The following is a 26,141-nucleotide window of genomic DNA, read 5'->3' as shown; positions in this document are numbered from 1 at the left end:
CTGGCTAAAAAACAATTTCAAACTTATTAGTTTGCTTTACTCTAACACAAAATTATACAGACAGACAGACAGACAGACAAACAAACAAACACATGAAAGAGAAACACCTACCGACACACTCTACCTCGCTCACTCCACTCTCCCACCATGCACCACACTAGACAGAACAGGTAGATAGGTAGATAGATAGATAGATAGATAGATAGATAGATAGATAGATAGATAGATAGATAGATAGATGGATGAAGATCTGGAGATTGAGCAACAGGGACAGAAGCAGAAGGAGAGAAGAGAGGAGTGAGGGAGAGTGTAAGAGGAGAAGATGGGTGGATGGGATGAGAAGTGAGCAGAAGAGAGGAAAGAAACGGAGAGAGGAATGAGAAAGAGAAAAAAAGAAAAAGAAAAAGAAAGAGAGGAGAGGGGAGAGGGGATCAGACAGGAGCTTTCAATCAAAGGTCTCAGTCAAGCAGACTTACATTTTAAAAACTGCGCTCTGTTCCTGGGCTCTGGAGCCTGCAGACTACAAACTGCAACTTCATTGACTGGAGAGAGAAAACAGAAAGAGGAATGGAACCTCAGCACCTCTCTATACTGTATCCCCTTTAAAGATCTCTTTCTGGACTGCCCCAGCAGGCTATGGGCTTCCCAAACTGCCGTCTGATGGAAGTCTTGTCTCTCCTGTCAGAGAATTCTAAAGGAATCGCTCTCACACCCACCTGTTGTGCTCATGTTTTTCAGTCCTCACTTTCAGCACTCAGTTTGGTCTTTCTGTTCAGCTACTGCTTTCTCAGCCTGGAAAGATGTGTCAGTAATGCTGGGTAAGTCTCCAGCTTCAGGAGAGGCAAAGAAAGACTGGAAAGACAGGAGAAGGGAGAAAGAAGTTTTCAGTTCAACAGAATTGAGCTCCAGAACAATTCCTGGGTAATAGTTCATATAAACTGGAGAGGTCTGTCTGAGAATTCCCCACTTCTGTCCTCCCGATCTGAGAGCAGACAGTGTTGTTACCTGTAGAAAGTGGATGTGATCATCTGTGTGTGAGAGCTGCTCCAGCTCAGCATCCCTGTTGCTCAGCTCAGTGATGTCCTGTTCCAGTCGCTCCTGGGCTCCTTCAGCCTCCCTCACTGCAGCCTCATGGGCTCCTTCAGCCTCCCTCACTGCAGCCTCCTGGGCTCCTTCAGGCTCCCTCACTACAGCCTCCTGAGCTTCTTCAGCCTCCCTCACTGCAGTCTCCTGGGCTCCTTCAGCCTCCATCACTGCAGCCTCCTGGGCTCCTTCAGCCTCCCTCACTGCAGCATCCTGGGCTCCTTCAGGCTCCCTCACTGCAGCATCCTGGGCTCCTTCAGGCTCCCTCACTGTAACCTTCTCCTGGGCTCCAGTCAGCTCCCTGACCTTGCTGCGCACTCAATACAAAAGAGATCGGATCAGCTCGCTCAAGATCTCACAGAGTTCTGATTGAGAGAACAAACCATTGAGAGAGCTGGAACACTGCTTCACACAGTGGAAGTGGTTTCTGATACTCGGCTCCTCCGTTTGTTTGACCGGTTCTTTTACAACACCAGTATTAAAGAGCTGCCCAGCCCAGTTAGACCTGAGAAAACACCAGTTTGAACCACACTCGGAAATGGTGCAACGCTTTTGCTGTTAACAATAATAATAATAATAATAATAATAATAATAATAATAATAATAATAATAATAATAATAATAATAAACACCCAACTGTGCATAATAAGGTGGTAATTCTCTGGTGAATTGTCAGAGTCACCAAAAACACTAGGAAGAATTACATACTTATATGTTCAGCTTTATTTTATAGTATTTATTACAATACATTGTCACATAACAGAGAAATTCACATTCAATCCCCTTCAGATGCTTTAAAATAGAGTTATCAGTCTTATTATACACAGGTCTCATGCATGGCAATCTTATTTTACACAAGTCTTATTTTACACAGTGTACAAGACTGTAAGAATGCTGCAGGTTAGAGGAAAGTTACAATTCCCCATGTAAAATAATAATAATAATAATAATAATAATAATAATAATAATAATACTAATAATACTAATAATAATAATAATAATAATAATAATAATAATAATAATAATAATAGTCAGCGCCGCTTTATCGGGACGCCTCGGGAGAAGGACAAATATCTTGAATAAGCGGCTGTCCCAATTAAACAAGAGGCAGTTGAGACGACCCGAGTGACACTTTTTTATTCTTAATGAAATGAAAAAGAATGAAATCACATCACAGTATGATTAAATGTTAAACACGTCATTTAAAAGACTCCTTCGAGTTCAACGTAGTTTACGCAATCCACACGTCACAGTGTAATCACGTACTCACTGCACTGTGCTACACGACCTTGTTCTGAAAAGCAAACTCCGTTCATCATTTGAAAATACTGTATCCCAATTAAACAAAGCGACGTCCCAATTAAACAACATAAATAGCATTGGGAAGAACCGTCTCCCAGAGCTGTAAACAGCAATCCCGATTATCAGTATCCCGATTGGGCAGCGCTGACTGTAATATTAATATTATAAGGATAAATGTACCTGACTGTAATAAGCTGCTGGTTTTATACAACTGATTCTGGAGGGAATTAAAAGCAATTACCCACCAAGGCATATAGAAAAGCTGTTTTGCAATATAAAATAGGAAATATTAATATTTTGAACTCTAACAAAACTCTATTCTTGAGAAATGTATTTGCTTCCCAGCACCAAGCACACTGGCCTGTCCCAGCTCACACACTTACATAGCCATGGCTGCTCTACACACACTGTTTAAACTGCTGTAATACTCAGAGTCAGACTGATCTAAAGGGAATCTGGATCACTTTTTAAATATCTCCCTGAACTTTGTTCCTCTCAGATGGCTGCTAGTAAAAGGGTCAGATCCTTACCTGTTCCTAAGCCCTTTATGTGACAAGCTGATTGATGTGTTGAAAAGACCGCTGTAACACTCTGATATAAGCATCTGGATCTATTCTTTTTCAATGCATGCTTTATTTCTATCTTACAAAATGGTACAATTGTTTCAGTAAAACAACAGTAAAAACAATAACCCTGCAAACCCTGATCTTATTAGATAGCTGCTAATAAAGGGTTAAATCCCTTACCTGTTTCTCAGTCCTTTCTGCCTCAGTGTGAACCTGGAGTTATATAGAGCTGTGAAGGGCGTGGTGCTGGACTGTGGACAGGTTTGACTCAGACAAGTGCTGCACAAACTGACACGGCAGAGGGAGGAGAGAGGGGTGCAGAGTGCTGTAGGGGAAGGACAGGCAGTTAAAAGTGATCTGTGTGTGTATGTGCGAGTGGTCTCTTTGTACATGCGTCAGTGTGCATGAAAGCAATGGGAACCCAAGCAATATAGAAAACTTAAAATGTGAGAACACTGTGACAAATTGTATGTATTGTATGTCGTGGGTGATTGCGTGGTATGGAAGGGGTGACAGTGAGGATTGTGTGGTATGGGAGGGGTGACAGTGACGATTGTGTGGTATGGGAGGGGTGACAGTGAGGATTGTGTGGTATGGGAGGGGTGACAGTGAGGATTGTGTGGTATGGGAGGGGTGACAGTGATGATTGTGTGGTATGGGAGGGGTGACAGTGAGGATTGTGTGGTATGGGAGGGGTGACAGTGAGGATTGTGTGGTATGGGAGGGGTGACAGTGAGGATTGTGTGGTGTGGGAGGGGTGACAGTGAGGATTGTGTGGTGTGGGAGAGGTGACAGTGAGGATTGTGTGGTGTGGGAGGGGTGACAGTGAGGATTGTGTGGTATGGGAGAGGTGACAGTGAGGATTGTGTGGTATGGGAGGGGTGACAATGAGGATTGTGTGGTATGGGAGGGGTGACAGTGAGGATTGTGTGGTGTGGGAGGGGTGACAGAGAGGATTGTGTGGTATGGGAGGGGTGACAGTGAGGATTGTGTGGTATGGGAGGGGTGACAGTGAGGATTGTGTGGTGTGGGAGGGGTGACAGTGAGGATTGTGTGGTGTGGGAGGGGTGACAGTGAGGATTGTGTGGTATGGGAGGGGTGACAGTGAGGATTGTGTGGTATGGGAGGGGTGACAGTGAGGATTGTGTGGTGTGGGAGGGGTGACAGTGAGGATTGTGTGGTATGGGAGAGGTGACAGTGAGGATTGTATGTATTGTAGCGGTCGTGGGTGATTGTGTGGTATGGGAGGGGTGACAGTGAGGATTGTGTGGTATGGGAGGGGTGACAGTGAGGATTGTGTGGTGTGGGAGGGGTGACAGTGAGGATTGTGTGGTATGGGAGGGGTGACAGTGAGGATTGTGTGGTATGGGAGGGGTGACAGTGAGGATTGTGTGGTGTGGGAGGGGTGACAGTGAGGATTGTGTGGTGTGGGAGGGGTGACAGTGAGGATTGTGTGGTATGGGAGGGGTGACAGTGAGGATTGTGTGGTATGGGAGGGGTGACAGTGAGGATTGTGTGGTATGGGAGGGGTGACAGTGAGGATTGTGTGGTGTGGGAGGGGTGACAGTGAGGATTGTGTGGTGTGGGAGGGGTGACAGTGAGGATTGTGTGGTGTGGGAGGGGTGACAGTGAGGATTGTGTGGTGTGGGAGGGGTGACAGTGAGGATTGTGTGGTATGGGAAGGGTGACAGTGAGGATTGTGTGGTGTGGGAGGGGTGACAGTGAGAATTGTGTGGTATGGGAAGGGTGACAGTGAGGATTGTGTGGTGTGGGAGGGGTGACAGTGAGGATTGTGTGGTATGGGGGGGTGACAGTGAGGATCGTGTGGTGTGGGAGGGGTGACAGTGAGGATTGTGTGCTATGGGAGGGGTGACAGTGAGGATTGTGTGGTATGGGAGGGGTGACAGTGAGGATTGTGTGGTATGGAAGGGGTGACATTGAGAATTGTGTGGTGTGGGAGGGGTGACAGTAAGACTGCTGGGTTATGTGTAGTAGTTCTGTTTGCTGTGAGATTGCAGGGAGCAACTGCTACCGAGTGAATGCAGGTTTTAATTTTTTCATTTGCTTTGTTGTAGCTTTAAGAGTGTCCGCAGCTTTTAATATTTATTTTATACACTATGAAATAAAGTTTTTGCTCCATTGTATCATTTTGCAGATGACTACTGGCCATGATTGCCTTTGTATGGATGTACTGAGAAATTAAGCTTTTATAGGATTTACCTGAAATACGTAATTACCATTTCTGATTCGATTTACACTTTTGGTCCAGCGGTTCCCAAACTGTGGTAAAATGAGACAAACTGTGTAACGGCGAACATTTTTAGGTTTTCTTTTGCACTTTCATAATACTTGTCATACACAGACAAAGCATTAAAACACATTGGGAATTGCTTTTAATTTCAGGTGTGAAACGGTGTGTGACACTAGTTAGTTTCAGAAACAAAAAGAGAGGCTGTGCAGTGCAAGACAATTACGTAGCTGCAGGACACTTGAGATGTGTATTGCTGCAGAATGCAGGCTCCCACAGCATAGCTCTCACAGGCAGCTCACACAGGGTAGTGCTGCGTGCGCAACTCGTAATAGACATCATCATTATATGCTACAGCCCGATCACATAAGGGTGATGAATTTAGGTACTAAAACTAAGTTTATTTCATAACAATAACCAAACCCTAAACCTAAGGTTCGTGGTGTATTGGCCGTGGATCACCAATTAATTCTCACTGGGTAATCACTATGTTCAGGGTTCTCCCCCTCCCACACCTTGTTTATGGTCATGTTTTAGGGGTGTTAAGGATGAATGGTGTAAATTACTAGTTGTGCACGCAGCACTACCCTATGTGAGCTCCCTGCGAGAGCTACGCTGTGCGAGCCTTCGTTCTGCAGATATATACTCTTGGGGACACTTGGGTTCACCGCCCTGGCGTGCATGTCTATTGCACACCTCCAAGAGGTACCAATGAGAACAAAGAGACAATGACACACAGAACCCTCACCACCAATCACCATACAGTGCAAATTATATGTATTATATTTAGGACTTATGTTTTTCGTTTTCTATTAATTACATTTTTTGGTGCTTATTTTTTAGCTATTTTCGAGTTTTATGTAAATGGTTTTTTCAGGGCGTTCGCTTTTTATATACTGTATGAAATTATTGTTTTCAGTTACTTTCCAAAATGCTTGGGCGGTTTTTTCTGTCACAATATGTATAGTAACTCCACAGTACTTGCACACTTGTGCCCTCTTTCCTTTGCTGTCTTCCACAATGAAATCATTATGCTCACGGCCACATTCTTCAGGGGTTTTGTGTGTAGACATTTTTTTACATTTCATAATTCGCAACTCTGTTTGAAATCCTCTGTATCTTAATTGTAATACAGCTTTAAATTAAATACATACTGTATAAAGGAAATTTTGGCTGGTATTAAATTCGGCAGATTTATACATTGGGGGATTTTTTTCACAACACCTTCACTAAAAAAGTCAATTTTGCATTTATACTTTTAATTCCAAATACATTTAAATAAATGTTTACTTAATTAAATATTCTGATAAAACACTATCTCATTTACAATAACTTGTTATAGCATAAAAACATAAGAAAGTTTATAAACGAGAGGAAGCCATTCGGCCCATCTTGCTTGTTTGGTTGTTAGTAGCTTATTGATCCCAGAATCTCATCAAGCAGCTTCTTGAAGGATCGCAGGGTGTCAGCTTCAACAACATTACAGCGGACTTGGTTCCAGACTCTCACAATTCTCTGTGTAAAAAAGTGCCTCCTATTTTCTGTTCTGAATGCCCCTTTATCTAATCTCCATTTGTGACCCCTGGTCCTTGTTTCTTTTTTCAGGTCGAAAAAGTCCCCTGGGTTGACATTGTCAATACCTTTTAGAATTCTGAATGCTAGAATCAGATTGCCGCTTAGTCTTCTTTGTTCAAGACTGAATACATTCAATTCTTTAAGCCTGTCTGCATATGACATGCCTTTTAAACTTGGAATAATTCTGGTTGCTCTTCTTTGCACTCTTCCTAGAGCAGCAATATCCTTTTTGTAGCAATATCCTTTTTGGAAAGAGTTTTAAAAACTTATCGGGTGTTTACTTCCAACAACCACTAACAACTAGTTCCCTTTCTGGACACGCCCATGAAAACTCTCCTAGCAGCATGATGTAAACCGGGCGGACATAATTGCCTAGGCAAGAAAAAGGCATTGCGCATGCGTCAGTGTTGTGGGTCCTCAGAAACTCCCAGTTTACTGTATCAGCGCAAAGCTTTAAAATGACAAGCAGCTATTTCTTAAATTTAGCGACAGCACAAAGAAATCGCTACCTTGCAAAATTAGCGATTAATACAACCACACTACATATCCATTTGACAACGATGTCAGGACGAGATTATTTTCAAATTATATAAAAAGTCTTCCAGAGATAACATACCCAGACATCAAGCATTGGAGACAGTGCTTACACCCGAAAAGCATATAGAAGCTTAGATGCGTACAACTAGTTTTTTTTTTTTTTTTTACTGGGAAAGTACACACAATCTGTACATATCGATCAGAGGACAGTGATGTGTGTGTGTGTGTGGTATACAGAGAAGTCGGGGCAAGTCAGGTTGTTTGAAAATCGTACTGTGCCTGGGTTGTGACTAAAACAGTAGTGGTGAGGTGTGCAGTGCCATGTAGAAACTTCAGTGATATTTATGTGCGTATTTGAGTTTTTAACCCGTTATTTTACTGAAAGTAAACGTGTTAATTGTTCAGAACGTGCGTGCGTCGGGACGATAGTACTATCGATTACATACGACTGTGTAAATATCCCATAATGATATTATAAAGCTAACAAATGGCTCCAAAATTAAGCAACAAATAAGCAGGTCACATTTGCTAAATGGAGAGTTTTTGCTTAATTATCTCGCAGAGAAATATTAATAACAGAAATATATAGGTCGCTTTCAGTTTATTAATAGTTTATCGCTTTTTAGGTCGACCCCAAACCAGTATCCCTGATATATTTCTCAAAGCCGAGAACTACAGAGCACCATACCCCGTGGAGAAGCTGACAGCTTCCAAGTGCCCTCTTTAAAAGGCAGAGGCGCCCCTGAAAATCTTTTCAAAGCTTTGAAAGTAAGTTAAATCATAACTGTAGTAGGGTATTTGTATTGTGATGTAATGTTTATACTAACCAGTCACTTCTGGTATCTCATGAATATTAATACGAAACCGTCTGTAAGTATTTTCTGCATACAATGTGCCTATTTGGCCAGTAGGGGTCATTCATTACAATACCAATAATACAGTAATTTGTAATGAAGTATATCTACCATAGATATAAAAATATTCTATGTCTATGATAAGTACCAATATAGAGTTTTTCCAAAAAGTAAGAAGTTAAATTACCTGATAATAATAATAATAATAATAATAATAATAATAATAATAATAATAATAATAATAATTTATGTATTTGACTGATGCTTTTATGCAAAGCGACTTACAGGGGTACAGTTAACACAATTTTTGTTCCTGGGTAGTAAGTGTTATTTCCTAATTGCTTATGCCTCAAAAGTATAGAAAATGGCTATTATTCCCCACAAACTTTGCTTTTGTGACCACGACAGTGATATTTTGAAATGTACCTATTTCCAATGAGAAAACGGGCGAATTTGTGTCTTTTCGTTCACATAAAGTCAGAAAAAAAACAACATATGAATCCAAATTAACATGTATTTATACTAAAGTAATACAAAAATGACTACAAAAGATTTAGAAGTGAGTAGTCTTTTTGGTTGGGGTAGTATGGGTTTCTCTCCTCAGCTCCACCTCTGAAATTGTCATCTGGATCTACAACGTCTTCCTCGCTCTCTGACTTGCTGCTCTCTTCTAAAGACAGCTGCTCTCTCTCTGGAGGAGTGGTTACGGGGAGCTCATGGCAGTGTGGCACCGGGGCGATGGATGAAGGAAGGTCCGGATACGTGATAGCAGGTGCATTCTTGCCAGTCCGACGTTTGGAAGGGTCCACCATGCAGAAGTAGCAGTTGCTTGAGTGGTCAGTGGGTTCCCGCCAAATTCTTGGGATAGCGAACTTCATGGCTTTCTTTTCCCCTCTGTACCATCCTACAAAAATACATTTATTTCACCCATGACTAATGTGTAAGAGATTCTCGCAACATTTTTCATATAGGATATATTTTTTCAATAACATTGAAAATTGTAAAACATTTTAAAATTAAAAACTTTTACAATTTTAAAAATTTTAACAAATTTTATAACATAAAATTCCGAGCAACAATTGTCCATCTTACCTTCCAGAGTTTTTTTGCAGTGCTCGCAAGTGAAATGAGGTGCCCAGGGTTTGTCTTGATCCCCGACAGGCATGCCGAAATATGCCTTGTAGGCCTCACACATCTTAGCAGATGCTTCCACGGAGTACTTTTTCGCTCTTGTCTTGATAAATTGGCCGCAGACATAGCAAAATGCGCCTGCCGGATGCTTGCAGCCTCTTGATGCCATCTCAGAAAAATGCAGATATGTATCCACTTAGGCAGCTGGAACTAAACTGAACTGGTGGGCTTAAGGCCCCTGTATTTATACTACTATTTATATTACTGGAAAGTTCTAGAAAGTTCTAGAAGTTACTCCAAGTTTACTCAGCACTGAATCTATCTGGAATGTTCTGGAAAATAGGTAAATTTCAAAATATCACTGTCCTGGTCACAAAAGCAAAGTTTGTGGGGAATAATAGCCATTTTCTATACTTTTGAGGCATAAGCAATTAGGAAATAACACTTACTACCCAGGAACCAAAAAAAAAAAAAATTGTTACACAGTGTTATTTTTACATACAAATTCTGGTACCTATTTATACAGTTGGATTTTTACAGTAACAATCTGGGTAAAGTACCTTGCTCACGGATACAGCAGCAGTGTCCCACCTGGGATGTAACAGCTTCAACATTTGTGTAACTTTCCATTGGAAATGATGGGGCTAAATATTCTAAGAGCTGTATCTTTAAAAAAAAAAAAAAAAGTGCTATACTAGGATTTTAATAAGAACATTTAAGGTACAGAAAAGCATGATATGAAACCAGTGTTATCTTGCATAAACTAATAATTACAACATTAAGGATTTTTTTCTGTAACTTTTCCTTGACACATTTATCCTTCATTACTTTTTTTCTGATGAAAGAACATACCATTACAATCTTCAAGTCAAGTGTGTTTGTCCTGATGTAAGATTGCACAAGTTAATAGGGAGTAACTTTACATAAGATATATGACAAACCTTTACAGATTAAATGAGGTATCGCACAGACTAATAAAAAAAAGACGGCAACACAAATAAACAGCAAATTGATAGATTTACATTACATATAGAAAGAAATGTAATCATGAATCATGTTAAATTATAGTTGAGTTTAATAGAAATGTAATAGTAAGATACATCGGAAATGGAACATATTATTATTATTATTATTGTTATTATTATTATTATTATTATTATTATTATGGCAGATACCTTTATCCAAGACGACTTAGTGTTTTTCAAACATTAAAATACAATATACTATACATGTATATACACAGCATTACATGGTGTAACAACAAATTCAGGCACATTATGAAGGTACCATTTTTTTAGACACAAATATGAAGTACAGTAAATGGAAAATTGAAAATATGTACAGCATTTCAAAACAGATTTTATTAGAAAATTGCAAAATATGAAGTGATCCAATCTTTTTTCACCAAGAAAGCAACAATATGTTTGGAGGAAGAGAGAAGAATTTAAAGAAAAGTTCATCCTGCCCAGTGTTAAACATGGTTGAGGTAGTGTGATGGCATGGGCTTGCTTTTCTTCCTCATGCACTTGGAGACCTTTGTATTGTAGAAGGATCCATGAATCCTGGAGGTTGTGTGGTTATGGTTGTGAGACTCTGTGGCAAAGTGGTAAGTGGTTCGTGCAGGTGCAGGGGTGATGCAGTGCAGTAATGAAACACACAGAGATTTATAATCCAGTTTGGAAACAGTTTTTATTATATCCAGGTCTGGTGACCAAATAATAATCCCTGGCAATTCACAACAATGTGTAGAGCACGGAGTAAATAACAACGGGGTTGCAGTTCCAAATAATAAACACGAATATCTGTCCCACAATATGCTAACACGGTCATCAGTCCTGGGTGCGTGCAGTAGTGCTCGTGGTGGGTGATACAAGTTTATTTTGTGACAGTGGTGAAGTGATGCTCCGGTTCAGTGCTGGCCCTTGGTGACAGCTCCGGACACTTGTTTTAGCCGTCTAACAATGTACAAGACAAGACGATAACAAACGAACAAAACACAACACTCACGATTTCAGTCCCCATATTGTTTTCACTGTCCTTTTCGGTTCTCCTCACATTTAAACCAAGCGAAGGCTCTGATTACGATTCTCCGCCCCCCTTATATTCTGTCACGCATGACCCCTTGGTAAACGAATGCAGCTTCCTTTACAATCTGCGGCTGCAACATTGTTTCCCTTCCGGGTCAATACGTTCTTGCAACAGAGTCTCGCCTTCTTCCAGATTGACCGACTTCCTGACCCGGGGAAAGAACTGTCAGGCCAGCCCGTCCAAAGAACTCTGTCCTCGCAGCTTAGCGCCCTCACAGGTCGGGAGGGAGATTTACAACCAAGATTCATTATATTTGCAACCAGTGTATTGAACTTCATTGGCAGATATGTGTGGTCGTGTACCAGACTGCCTCAGTCCTCAAATGGTGAATTTCCCACATCAGGTTCTAAAATTCTCCTTCCAGACGGCACTCGAACAAAGTCTGTCTTGTCCTGTGCGGTTAAATTTCCTGTTGTTCCTCCTTGAACACCGCAGCGCGTCACAAGGTGATGGAAGGCAGCCTTGAACTGTCCAGCCGACAGTAAAAATCAAAAACAAAGATACAATCCACAATAGGTAAAAGCTCAATTTTCAAACATTTTGTATTGGCTGCATGCTTTCACAAATGCATACGTATGAAATTTATTCACAATTACAAGAAGCAGAATACATAGAATAGTATATATCATAAGAAACGCCCAACAGCTTTGCACAAGCAAAAACTAAAACTCAGAGTAACAAAATGCCAGTAAACATTCACATTACCCAATCTCCGAACAGCGTTGAAGAACAGCTCCACATGGTCTTGTCTGACCTTGTAGGTACTTCTGCTTGGTAAGAGTTTCTGGAAGCAGCTGTAGCAGTGAGACAACCACAACAAATCCTGTGGTAACTGTATGTCTGGGAAACATAAGCATTATTACACCACCCATCTTACAGCCATGAAAAGCCTTATACAAATCACATGGAGGTAACACAACTTTAGACTGTCACAGTGCCATGGAATTACATTAACTATATATGTTTTATATTTGTAAGTCATAAATGATCATTTACCTCTGTGTGCAATAGAGCAGGGGTTTCCAAACTGTGATCCGCTGCCCTAAGGTGGTCCGCGACGCCGCCCTGGGTGGGCCGCAGGAGCAATGACATTCTATGTATTTTTTTCTATTAATAGCGAGAAGCAGGCATTGGCAGCAGCTGTAATTATAGAAAAATAAAGTGCAGCAAGGCAGTATTGGCGGACTGTCAATCAAAGCAGAAATTCACAAATCAGAGCTAACAGATTGCCTACCTGTAGGCGGGATGTAGAACGAGAGCTCTGACAATAGGGCGGTGTTAAGGTCATGTGATCGCTCTGCTGGCAGATGTAAAGTGTGTTCAGTATTAATAAAATTACAGTATGACGAATCCGCTACCAAAGAATATGTTTTGCAAAGTATAAAGAACAAAAAAGGCAGCTGCAGGAGTTTGAATGCATTTGTACCGTGGGCTCAGCTTTGAGGTGCTGGAATGGTTTTTTTTTTTCTTTTGTAGTAACGTTTTCATACTAACTTTTGTAATAACTTTTATTAAAAAATTCAATTGATGCCTAAGATGAATACGTTTCTCACCAAGTAGCTATTAACATTTAAAATATTGGAGTTCTTTGATGTATGTTTCAATATTAAATAAATCAAGTTATTAATCAAACTCATAAATCTTACATACCGGTAATTGATTTATTAAAATGTTTGGATATACTGCTATTTTATTTATTACTGGCTCGTTCACAGTCGTCTTAAAATAACGCTAGAATATGTTTTGTTGGAAAAAGTTATTTGATCAATTTACGCACCTGAAAATAAATAGCACATGTTTTTACAAACGGGATGGCTATCCTGAGGTTTGTATGTCTGTGCAGGAGTGGGAACGCAGTGTTTGGAGCGTGGAACAACGAATGAGAGAGACGGAAATGGACCAGTAAGTATTGGGCTGATTGTATTCCGGTGTTGAATAATGAGTGCGAACGACCCGAGTGTTTTTAGCCTATTTGGTAGTCGATTGGAATTTAAGAAGTGCACGGAATAGGCTATATTGCGATATGGTTTCTCTCTCGCTCTCTCTGTGTTCCCTCCCCTGCACGGACATTGTGTGTGTGGGGGGTGTGGGTATTTGTACTTTTGTCCAGTGGTATTGTTTTTATGGACAGTTTTACTGTGTCTTTGAATGTTTATCTCCACTTTATTGCTGGGTAGCAGCGTTGTTGCATTTGCAGTTTAATACATGATCTCATTAATGTGATCCTTGTTTAACTGCTTGAAATCTTGCTCTCTGTTAATAGGTGAATGGAATTATTACATCTTGCCTCAAGAAAGAAAGCTCTGTCTTACTTCCTCAATTATCCTCCTGGGAAATGGACCTCATACTCTTAGTGCTTGAGTCCCATAACTATCAATTATTTGTGTGTTTCAGATTCTCATCTCTTCCTTACATCAAGGCTTCATATGAGCCGTTCCATCGTCTGAGAGCCGAACCCGGCTGGTAACTGGGAGCCAGTCCTGAGGCTCTGCCTGTAACGACTCTCTGAGAAGTCAGAGGACTGTATTTTCAGGGGCCTGGAGGCGGATAGGGCTAGCCTCAACTCCATAAGGAAGGCTCTCTCGGTTGGAGTCTGGTCCATCCTTTTCTCTCTCTCCTGTTCCAGAAGCCAAGCCTCCAATCCTAAGTTGCAAAAACATTCTCTTCCTATGTCAGCTCTGGCTCCTGCCCCGTGAAATATATATATATTGTAATAAGGTCATACAGGGTCATTATGTGAGCCAGCGCCTGTCAAAGTATCTTTTCCCTGTGTAGTATTATCAGAGCCACTAGAGGGTGCTCTCAACATTACAGGATGAGGTAATGCTTATTGGATTTAATTATTGTGGACACCTGCTGGTAGTTTGATAATTGTGAGCCCTATCAATGAGACAGGTTTTACCCAGCTGGGGGGGGAGACTGGGTGTGGTACTGTGAGGAGTGAGATTGTTGGAAATCAAAAGAGAAGGGAACTCTGTGAAGTTGGGTGTTTTTTTTGTTGCTGGTTTAACTGCACTGGGTTAACAGCTTAGCTGTCCCAGGTGGTAGGTAGGGCCTCCGGCCTATAAAGTATAGTTAGTATCTTCTTATGAAGACAGGTTTTTGTTTGTTTTCTTCTGTTTGTGTTTTCTTTATTTAAAATACTGGGCATCGTGAGTGTCGTTACACCCTATCTGAAGTTGCCAGTCTGTGTTTACTGCACCAGCATACTGCACCACAGAATCACCACGTTACATCTGGTGGCAGCTGAAGCTTGCATCAGAGCTCTTACCAGATCTTCCATTATTTATTTACTTCCAGATCTGTAGGGGCAATAAAACATCCCAACTTCACAGAGTTCCCTTTTCTTTTGATTTCCAACAATCTCCTCCCCCTACCCAGCTGGGTAAAACCTGTCCCATTATGAAACTACCAGCAGGTGTCAACAATAATCAATCCAATAAGCATTACCTCATCCTGTAATGTTGAGAGCACCCTCTAGTGGCTCTGATAATGCTACACAGGGAAAAGATACTTTGACAGGCGCTGGCTCACATAATGACCCTGTATGACCTTATTACAACATATATATATATATATATATATATATATATATATATATATATATATATATATATATATATATATATATATAAAAATTATTTTTTAGCTTGAATTTGTAATGGCATCAGCTGCCCCTGTGTTTCAGATAAACTTCCCCTTACCTGGTTAGTCTGATATGCAGTCACTCAAGTCTGTCATCGAAATCACTCAAAGTTAACATGCAAATGAGGCCACACCCTGAAAGTTATGCCGACCACTGGCACTAACGCAGACAGTAAAGGATGGGGCAAAGCATGTCACCACAATTGCATTACAGGGTAAAGGCAGTTTGCTCATCAAAATGAGGTGCATGCTCATTGTGCCCTAGTGTTAGAGCAGGGGTCCAATCACGGTCCTGGAGGGCTATTCCACCCTGGGTTTAACAGGTAAAAAGATATAAATTACCTTTAGATACAAATAGATCTAGACTAAAAGTGTTTGCCTGGGATGGAAGATGGAAATTCTAAGATATTTTTTTTTTATTTTTTTTATTAAGCAAAGCAATAAATACCAAAACATATCTCAATGTATCACTTCCATATACCATTTGCCTACCATGTTTCTTTTTCATTATTGCTACTGAAAACATTAAAATATAAAACCAATATAATAACTGAACATGTGAAACATTTCAGCTTTAAAATACAAATGATCTTATTGAAAATATAAGCAAAAGAAGCAAATGATCCAAAACAAATGAACACGTTTTCATTTTCATATCAATACAAATTCCCTGACAGTTTACACATGGGAGGATTTCATTGTTGTTTAACTTGTTCTGATAATAACACCTTGCAGAGATGAAGTCTTTAGCGCTGGCTAAGCTTTGCTGGAGGAGGCGGAGGGACAGTTGTCTTCTTGACTGCATGCTTCTTATAGTTCGATTCAGCAAATCTGCACCCAGGTCACTGGATTCATGCCTGTTGAAAAGCAACCTCTGGCTAAAAAAGACAATGAAATGCACATTACTAAACTTAGAAGAGTTTCTCTCTCTGTCATTCTCATCTATAATCATACACAATCCCTGCTTTCTACTTTTTTCCATAGGTGTGTAAATATTTTCAATTGCCCTTAATCCTAGCCAAACCCCAGGCTCTTACATAGAAATTAACAGCAGAGCCATATTATTAAGTTTGTTACATTACACTTAAAGAAAACACACAACAGCATGATTATTCACCCATTGTTCTGGTAGTGTGAATAGGATGATGGTGCATGTTTATGTAGAATATGATACACATTTACCATGTCAATGTAACTGCATTCAGATTTGCATCCAAAGGCTGATGTAGCGATAGCGATGCACATCTCCAGAATGTTCAGGACCAGAAGAACTGCCACAATGCCTACATGCTGTAAAACACAAATCAGTTCATTCAAAAGCCATTGTCTAGACAGCACATTATAACAAGAATGAAGCCTATTATAGGATATATTGAATACTGGATGCTGGGGTCCATTATAAGATGGTGAATCCGGAGATCTGATGCAGGACTTTGTGGAGTAGTCCTCTCTCAACAATGATCTTAACTTTAAGCAATAGTTACAGATTTGACTGCATGTAAGGGGTGTTATGTCCGTACTAAGCATCCTAGTATAGTAATATTATAGATATTAAATATTACATACAAGGCAGTTAATAATACAATGGGATTTTAACTGCAATAATGATCTATAACTATAAAACTCAATTTTAAAAAGCAGGGTTCCTAAAGATACAGCATTACATCCCCACATGTTGCTAAAACTGTTTAAATAACATATCTGTAAATGTTCTTTTCATTGTTAACATCCTGACAACGTTTTACACTTTAAAGTCTGTTTCAAAGCTCTTTTCAAAATGTCTGCTGAAGTGCACTGGGGTTTGAGATCTGTCCTCTAAATCACTGCAGGAAGAGTGATAAAAAAACAAACAAACATAAAAACAAGTGCTCTGGCTTTTCTGTTCTATACCACATCATGGATCGTTATTGCTTTGTTACCTCTGAACAACAATCCTTACTGTGCACTAGAGTGGCAGTTTTGAAAAGCGCTTTGAAGTTATAAGTGTAAACAGCTGTCAGGATGTTAGCAATGAAAAGAATATTTCCAGGTACGTTATTTACACAGTTGTAGCAACATGTGGGGACGTGTAACGCTATATGTTTTGGAAACCGGCTACTTATTCTTTAAATATGTAGAAATTATATAGAAAATAAACTGGTAAAAATCTGACAAAAACAGAAGTTGTGGTGCTGTATGTGAGGGAGTGACAATGAAACAGTGAAAGAGAAACACGTGAATGAGACAAGAGTTGAAAAGGAGGTAATAAAAAGGAAAAAATAAAACGATAAAAGAGAGAGGTTGAAGATTGCAGGCGGTGCAAACACTTACTTGGATTGTCGAAGTTCTTATGGACAGGTCTACTGAATAGAGAATAAATCCAACTCCAGCAAAAATAGAACTGATAATGTTCATTCCTAAACATGCCTTCACCTGTAAGTGATATAAAACAACATTACAAATACAAGTTTTATTCATAATCAGATCAATACATTCAGAACTAGGTCTACGTTACCTCTTATATGATCACATATTCACAAGTGATAAATTACAACAAGCACACTGAAAAAGAATCTACTTGACCCTTGTCCTTTTTTATTCTGACATGGGTTTAAACAATGATGTGAGAATGATATAACACAAGTTCTCATTGTACTTACCTAATACAGACATGCTCAAATTATTTGGTACCCCTCCACAAAAAACGAAGAATGCACAATTTTCTCTGAAATAACTTGAAACTGACAAAAGTAATTGGCATCCACCATTGTTTATTCCATATTTAATAGAAATCAGACTTTGCTTTTGATTTTTTATTCAACATAATATTGTAAATAATAAAACAAATGCAAATGGCATGGACAAAAATGATGGGACCGCTAGCCTAATATTTTGTTGCACAACCTTTAGAGGCAATCACTGCAATCAAACATTTTCTGTAGCTCTCAATGAGACTTCTGCACCTGTTAACAGGTAGTTTGGCCCACTCTTCCTGAGCAAACTCCTCCAGCTGTCTCAGGTTTGATGGGTGCCTTCTTCAGACTGCAAGTTTCAGCTCTTTCCATAGATGTTCGATAGGATTCAGATCAGGACTCATAGAAGGCCACTTCAGAATAGTCCAATGTTTTGTTCTTATCCATTCTTGGGTGCTTTTAGCTGTGTGTTTTGGGTCATTATCCTGTTGGAGGACCCATGACCTGCGACTGAGACAGAGCTTTCTGACACTGGGCAGTACGTTTCGCTCCAGAATGCCTTGATAGTCTTGAGATTTCATTGTGCCCTGCACAGATTCAAGGCACCCTGTGCCAGGCGCAGCAAAGCAGCCCCAAAACATAACCGAGCTTCCTCCATGTTTCACTGTAGGTATGGTGTTCTTTTCTTTGAAAGCTTCATTTTTTCGTCTGTGAACATAGAGCTGATGAGACTTGCCAAAAAGCTCCAGTTTTGACTCATCTGTCCAAAGGACATTCTCCCAGAAGGATTGTGGCTTGTCAATATGCATTTTAGCAAATTCCAGTCTGGCTTTTTTAAGTTTTTCTTTCAAAAGTGGAGTCCTCCTGGGTCTTCTTCCATGGAGCCCACTTTCGCTCAAAAAGCGACGGATGGTGCGATCATAAACTGACGTACCTTCACCTTGGAGTTCAGCTTGTATCTCTTTGGCAGTTATCCTTGGTTCTTTTTCTACCATTCGCACTATCCTTCTGTTCAATCTGGGGTCGATTTTCCTCTTGCGGCCGCGCCTAGGGAGGTTGGCTACAGTTCCATGGACCTTAAACTTCTTAATAATATTTGCAACTGTTGTCACAGGAACATCAAGTTGCTTGGAGATGGTCTTGTAGCCTTTACCTTTACCATGCTTGTCTATTATTTTCTTTCTGATCTCCTCAGACAACTCTCTCCTTTGCTTTCTCTGGTCCATGTTCAGTGTGGTGCACACAATGATACCAAACAGCACAGTGACTACTTTTCTCCATTTAAATAGGCTGAATGACTGATTACAAGATTGGAGACATGTGTGATACTAATTAAAGAAACCAATTAGTTTGAAATATCACTATAATCCAATTATTTATTATCTTTTCCAAGGGGTACCAACAAATGTGTCCATCCATTTTAGAATATCTTTGTAGAATAAGCAATAATTCATCTCTTTTCACAGCTTCTTTGCTTTATTCTATGACATACCAAAGGCATGCAAGTATACATGATACAATAGCTTTTAATTTCATCACTTTTCAGGAGGAATGAAGCATTATTTCAATGAGCTGTAAGGGTACCAACAAATTTGAGCACGTCTGTAGTGGCCATCCAGGTTACCAGGTGGAACTGGCTCGTTCTACTGGTCTCAGAGGATGGTTACGTGTCATTATTTGTTAAACATTTCCATTACTACTAATTGCATGTGTGCTGTTAATGTGTTTCATGTGGTTAATTAACCCTCATCAGCAATGAGATCAGCAGTATCAATAGCAATTCACTGGAATTTGAATACAACTCTTTGTCAAACTTGTACAGCTTTAAGTAAAATAACATTTTTCTGGTAAAAGATCTATAATTCTTTATTCCAAATCAATTACTTTGTCAAAGAAAGGTCATAGCTACTATAATTATAGTAAGACAAGTACGATTACTTAGTCAGCCACGTTTCCAAAATCTAGAAAAGTATAGTAAGATAACGATATGATGACATCACAATTCTAGAAGAACGCTCCATTCTGGATGCCAGAAGTCGTTGGCTATTGTTACAGGTATCTTTTCTCCTTTTTAACTATTTGCATACATGCACCCTTTCATTTTTATTAAGGTGCCAATGCAGACTTCCTAAAGTTGTAAGAAACACTTCACCTCGACTGACGCACTGTACAATGACATGTGAAAGTTATGTGGACAGCTTCACATATGAGTGTTTACAAAGATGACAGTGTGCTGTCCAAGTGCTGGCAAGTTAAGCAGAGGTATGTATGAACAGTAATGAACAGTTTGAATTTGAGATCCGTCTTTCTAATATCTATCAGCTATGTAATTTATGGTGGACACAGACATGGATTATTGCCTTCAAATACAGATGGAGCAATGTTTGTTAGAATATCTGGATATTTGTCCCATCACTAACAAAAATAATATTATTCCTTACCGCTATTTTCATGTCATACTACTAAAGCCTTTTCTTGTTCATTTTATTTGTGACAGTAACTATGGCTATGCTTTCACTGAAATGTCGAAGAAAATAAACGTTTCTGCGTATATAAAATTCGACAAATGCTGTGTACATTCAGAAAAAAATGGGTTTCCATTAAAACACATTTCTAGTTCAGTTTCACAAAAAGTGTGTGTTACAGATTGCAGGTATTTCTATTTGTGTATCAATTTACTGACCAGATCTCTTCTGTGGATATTCTCAGCTGCAACAGCCAGGGATCCAGAGATAATATACTGTAAGAGATGCAAGATTTCCATTGTAAGCCATGATTATAAATAACAACTGAGACCTTTAAAAAGATGTGCAGGTTTGCAAATACTCAGTGCGAGATTAATAATGACCCAAATTAGCAGAACAAGCCAGTAGCCGACTACAGCATTGGGAAGAGCCCACACCGAGAATATTATTTATAGATTTGAACTTTACTCCAAAATGTTTAATACCAGGTTATTTGCAATAGATGATGGTGGTTGGTTTGGTCAACAAAGAATAATAAAATCACACAATTCAAGATGTTCTGTTATACAGCCAATTAGCCATTTACTGACACTTATTAAAAAAAAAAAAATCTAAGCCCTCTGTGGTCCTATGTCGGACCTGGTCCGACATTGCAATTATTCCTATCCGGTCCAATGTCGGACCCTGTCTGACATCATCAAAAAGACGCAAAAAACGGGTTTCTAGTTGTTTTTTCTACGGAAAATGTCGAAAAAAAACATTCAATGGCCGAGTGGGAGTGGGAGTGACAGGAGCCGAGACAAGCTGAAAAAAATAAAAAGGGCGTAACTCATGAATAGTCGTACTTGCCCCTGGCATCAGATAACGGCGGTCATAAGGAAACAAGCTGACTGTAACTGCATCAGCGCACAGAGAACATCACAGACATTTGCAGAGCTTTTTTAAGATGTTATACTAATAAAATAATGACTCGGATCGCATTATTGAGGCGTTTGGTGATAAAACGAGTGATCAGGCGATGATTGATCGGTATGTACGACTATTATTATTATTATTATTATTATTATTTATTTCTTAGCATATGTGAAAGCGATAGCGAACGAAAGGGTGGGGCGGGGCTGGAGATGCCTAGTGAGTGCTTTGTTGATATGCAGGGCCTTTTAAACCAGTTTGACTGTGGAAAAAAATACTTTTAAACAGCGCGTCTAAAATTAACTGAGTGTGTGAAAATAAATTGGACCTGACGCGCCTGACACGCACTTAATAAATGGACTGCAAAGGGCTAGGTTTAAATTTTAAATGTCTAGCACTCAATAATCAATACAGCATACAATCAGATTAATTGCAGTTATAAAAATCTAGATCCAGTAGTCTGGGACTTCCAACAGGCAGGACACAGTCAATACAGTACTGAAAGAAACAATCAAATTAGTTAAAGCTCACGGGAGAGACCAAGTTCACAGACACACTTATACAATAATAATAGTTCTCAATGAATGTAAATGAACTACCTTAGTGAAGACACCAATAAATAACTCTACACATACTAATACATGTATTTAAAGCTTTAAGCATGGAAATGTGTATTCCATATAATTAATAGAACTGAAATACTTGAATCCATACTCTTAATTGGTAAGACTTAATAAACAACCTGTAATGCAATAAACATACATCACATTTAAGCATTGAATATAAATAGGATATAGATTATAAATAGCAGTTCTGAATCAAATATTAGAAAACACTTCAGTACCATCAGCCAATCAGCTTCCAGCTCTAGCTGGCTTCTATCAGACAGTAGATGCCCTCTGGAATGCCACGGCATCTACTGTCAATCAATCAAAATCAATCCACGCAAGTGCCAGCTTTATCATTTTGACTTGCCTTAATGAAAGCTCAGTTCATATCTATTGGACAGAAAATACTAAACAGAGACAATTGGTCAAAATATATTTTATTATTGAGCAAAACCAGTCAATCAATTCTTTGCACAGAGCAAAGCAACCAATCCTGTACCTGCAGAGTCAACCAATCATAGTCTGTCAGCTTGACTGGCGCTCAGTAACATTGTGCTCTTCAGATAAACTATAAGCAACTCTACAGAACTGGTCAGACACATGGCAAATTACATTTAATAGAGAAAAGTGTAAGGTACTGCACACAGGCAATAAAAATGTGTATTATAAATATCATATGGGAGATACTGAAATTGAAGAAGGAATCTATGAAAAACACCTAAGAGTTTATGTTGTCTCAGAAATGTCTTCGTCTAGATAATGTGGGGAAGCTATAAAAAAGGCCAACAAGATGCTCGGATATATTGTGAAAAGTGTTGAATTTAAATCAAGTAATGTTAAAACTCCACAATGCATTAGTAAGACCTCATCTAGAATATTGTGTTCAGTTCTGGTCACCTCGTTACAAAAAGGATATTTCTGCTCTAGAAAGAGTGCAAAGAAGAGCGACCAGAATTATCCCGGGTTTAAAAGGCATGTCGTATGCAGAGAAGACTACGCGGTGATATGAATCAAGCATTCAAAATTCTAAAAGGTATAGACAATGTGGACCCAGGGAACTTTTACAACCTGAAAAAAGAAACAAGGGGTCCAGGGGTCACAAATGGAGATTAGATAAAGGGGCATTGTGACAGGATGGCTCGCAGTGGTGAGGTGTGGTGACGTCATGGACCAGGAAGTAATTGAAACCAAAACAGTGGATGGCCGGGTGAAGCTGAATGCAACTGCATTCAGCGTGGATTTATTAACAAACAAACAAAACAAAAGATTTAAACAAAAACAACAAAACAGAAACCAAAGGGCACGAGGGCCAAACGAATAAACAAACAAACAAGTAAGTGTCGTGCTGGATTCACCAGCAAGTTTTAGCAATTGTTTTTAAATGTCGTTCTTTCTCTCCGCTCCCCGTACTCTCCTGTCTACACTCAACCCCTGCAGAACGGACAGCTGCCGCTTCTTATACTCTGGCTGAGGGGTTAACTAGTTGTTAATTATCTTAGCTGATCAGTCATGCATTCTCACAGGGTTTTTAAATATAATAATAAAAGACGCGGCGCTTTTATCCGCGCCGCAAAAAATAATACAAATAATAATAGGGGCGGGACACTCCGCCACAGGCATTCAGAACAGAAAATAGGAGGCACTTTTTTACACAGAGAATTGTGAGGGTCTGGAACCAACTCCCCAGTAATGTTGTTGAAGCTGACACCCTGGGATCTTTCAAGAAGCTGCTTGATGAGATTCTGGGATCAATAAGCTACGAATAACCAAACGAGCAAGATGGGCTGAATGGCCTCCTCTCGTTTGTAAACTTTCTTATGTTCTTATGTAAAACATTTGTTTAATAAAAACATCGACAAGCACCATCACTTAAATAGACACTTAATATTGTAGGGAAATACCTTTTGAAAAGTATCAGATGGTGCCATTTATAGAGAGAAACATGTTTGTAGTTCAAATCTATGTAAGGATAGCAATGATAATGCTCAGCAACAGGTCTGCTAATAAGGTCTGCTCAGCAAACCACTGTACTCTGAACAGGAAACCAGTCTTAGCTGAACAGACGCTGACAGAAATAGGTTGCTAAGGCAACGAGAGTTTAAGCCTTGTGGTTGGGACATTTCCAGATCTAGAAGAACACATTTAGCAGAAAAGAGAAGCAAGTGGCTTGCCAGACTACTGCTGTCAGCTAGAATTAGGAAGACAGCAAACGAGTTAAAACTTACGTAGGCTCTGGGATAGCTGGTTATAAACACCAGCAGAGCAGATGTCTGTTTGAGATGCATCTCAAGTCCATCCTGTTCACTTGGAAGGTGTGTGCCAGTGCCCCCAGAGGGAAAGGCCAAACTGATCAATACCCGACTTCTGTAATGGCTAGTTGCTAATGATAATGTTACTAATATGTGTGCCACCATAAAGGGAACTATGTTAAAGTCTTAATCATCGTTTGGACTTGAAACGTAAGTTATAAAATACGATTCCCTACAATATACACTCTCTCCAATTTAATAGATCCAGAAGTATAGATTTAATTCAAATGGCTGAGATTGAAATATATACACTAAAGTAGTTAGAAAAATAAATACAGCATGGCATAACTCTCAGTCCAAATAGACAAAAGACCATCTGGGTCAAATCCACAGAGCCTACGCCTCCCCTCGCTTCAGCCTCTGCCCTCCCCTCTTTACCCTGGAGTGATTGGGCCAAGCCTGTTTAAATAAGACAACCACTAAGACAATTGTGAACTATCAAACAGATCAGTGAGTCAATTAGGATCAACACTGCAGTGCAGCCCCTTTACCCTCCAGTGCAACAGTATCTTACCAACTAAAGAAGCCAACACTAAAATGTCAATATGAACGTGTAAACATTACCAAAATGAATTAACTAGTGACATTATAAAACATAAAGTGAACACACATGTATTTATTAAAAACACCACATACCACAGCAGGAGCCTTTCCACACGCGTTAACTCTGGAATTATTTGTTGATTTTTTTTTAATAATTATGAATGTGATATTTGTGAAACTGTTCTAGGCTGTTGTTGAAGAAACCAAGTAGAACAGAACAGAATATTTGCTACTTCTGCGTAACTGATTAAGTCCTTGGCCTATATTTTCCACTGTGGCCAAAATGCAAACTGCCAGTGCCATAGTAAATGAGTTATGTGAGCAATTTGACACAGTGGAAAACCAGGCCACATGATTAGACAAGTTTATCTGCATTATATTGACATTTTTGTTGTACATTTTGGTTAAAGTAGAAAAATACCACTAACTGGGTTTCCATCTTTAAGGTTTAAAAAAATCTATATCAATAAAAAATGTTAGTTTATTTTTATGGAAACACTGTTACTTGCTAAATGTGTGTGCACAAATGTTCTTCTTCAGCTCCCCTAAAAGCAGGCTGCATGAAAGACAAACAATATATTTAGCAAGGTAAGATCCTGCAGAGAGCCATGCATGAGACTGTTACCCTTGAGAATCTTCTGAAGATGCAGGATGTGAGCTTTCATTTCTGGAACGGTAACCCAAATATTCTGTGCCTACCTCAAGTAAATTGACAGCAATCTTCTAGAAATGTACAGAGTGGCCTATTGGGTCTCCACTGGAACCTGATCCTGGATGTAAGGGCTATTTTATCTCTCTGCCTGTTTGGAGCATACTGTGTGACATTTGAATTGGACATTTCAAATTGTGATGAAAATCTGGGGTAAAATCCATGAAGAAAAGAAGGTATTACTTATTTTCCTTACCCATACACCAGTCCAGAAAGGTAATCCAATGTCTCCTGCAAATATGTACACATTCACCAGGACAGGACCAAACAGCAGACTCACAATCCCAATTATTATTTGCACGACCTTACAAAACAAAAGCAGATTTCAGGATAAGAATACTCAGGAATTTTAACATTTTACACATTTTGCAAATAAATAAAACATTTCATTGGTATTACACATTGTTGTATAAATCGTAGAGATAAACGATGAATTCAAATGTTGCTTTAGATTGTATTAGAGCTGTAGGATGTAGGATCTATACTCTAGGGTCCACTCAGACTATGAAAAGCACTTGTTTCCAAGATTTTACAGACTCAGCTAGAATTGTGTTGGTAAGTCTGCCCTGTTTCTGTGTCCTTGCAACTTGAGAGTAAATGACATTTCACACCAAGTGTCAAAGCGTCAGCGTCTGGCAAATGCGTTAAAATCGTTGTACTGCAAAGAGAAGGTAAATCTGTGAAGCACAAGAGATCAAGAAGGAGGCAGCGATGAAGACATATTATTGTTATATGTGGGACAGCGGTGTCGTAAAATATGTTGTCTTTGTGGATTTGGGGTTTATAACATTGAAAATGCTGGGTGAATAGCATGAGCCTGTGCAGGAGCTGGATCTGGACAGTGATATGTTTCATTTTTAACATTCTTCAGAATGAGCAGAGACAGGTTTGCTG

At 39.5% G+C, this 26,141-nt stretch overlaps 1 protein-coding gene and 1 pseudogene across 2 annotated transcripts in view; both read right to left on the bottom strand.

The window, feature by feature from the left end:
• Positions 1-727: 727 nt before the first annotated feature.
• Positions 728-2,989, bottom strand: LOC131721956 (uncharacterized; annotated as a pseudogene).
• Positions 2,990-15,179: 12,190 nt separating this feature from the next.
• LOC131721992 (membrane-spanning 4-domains subfamily A member 15-like) overlaps positions 15,180-26,141 on the bottom strand; it is a 52,909-nt gene continuing 41,947 nt past the window's right edge. Inside the window, exons 2-6 of one of the 2 annotated variants that reach the window (XM_059015469.1) lie at positions 25,444-25,551; positions 20,385-20,441; positions 17,340-17,441; positions 16,212-16,319; positions 15,180-15,907 (exon numbers count right to left, since the gene is read on the bottom strand). In XM_059015469.1, coding sequence (XP_058871452.1) covers positions 15,881-15,907; positions 16,212-16,319; positions 17,340-17,441; positions 20,385-20,441; positions 25,444-25,551 — 402 coding nt within the window. In that variant the 3' untranslated portion in view covers positions 15,180-15,880. The remainder of the gene's footprint in view (positions 15,908-16,211; positions 16,320-17,339; positions 17,442-20,384; positions 20,442-25,443; positions 25,552-26,141) is intronic. The other variant, XR_009319982.1, reaches the window with a different exon arrangement.

This window comes from Acipenser ruthenus, chromosome 50 (assembly GCF_902713425.1).
Source record: "Acipenser ruthenus chromosome 50, fAciRut3.2 maternal haplotype, whole genome shotgun sequence".
In the NCBI taxonomy this organism is placed as follows: domain Eukaryota; kingdom Metazoa; phylum Chordata; class Actinopteri; order Acipenseriformes; family Acipenseridae; genus Acipenser; species Acipenser ruthenus.
The sequence above is the reverse complement of the archived record's forward strand: the minus strand, read 5'-3'. Positions and strand labels throughout refer to the sequence as shown.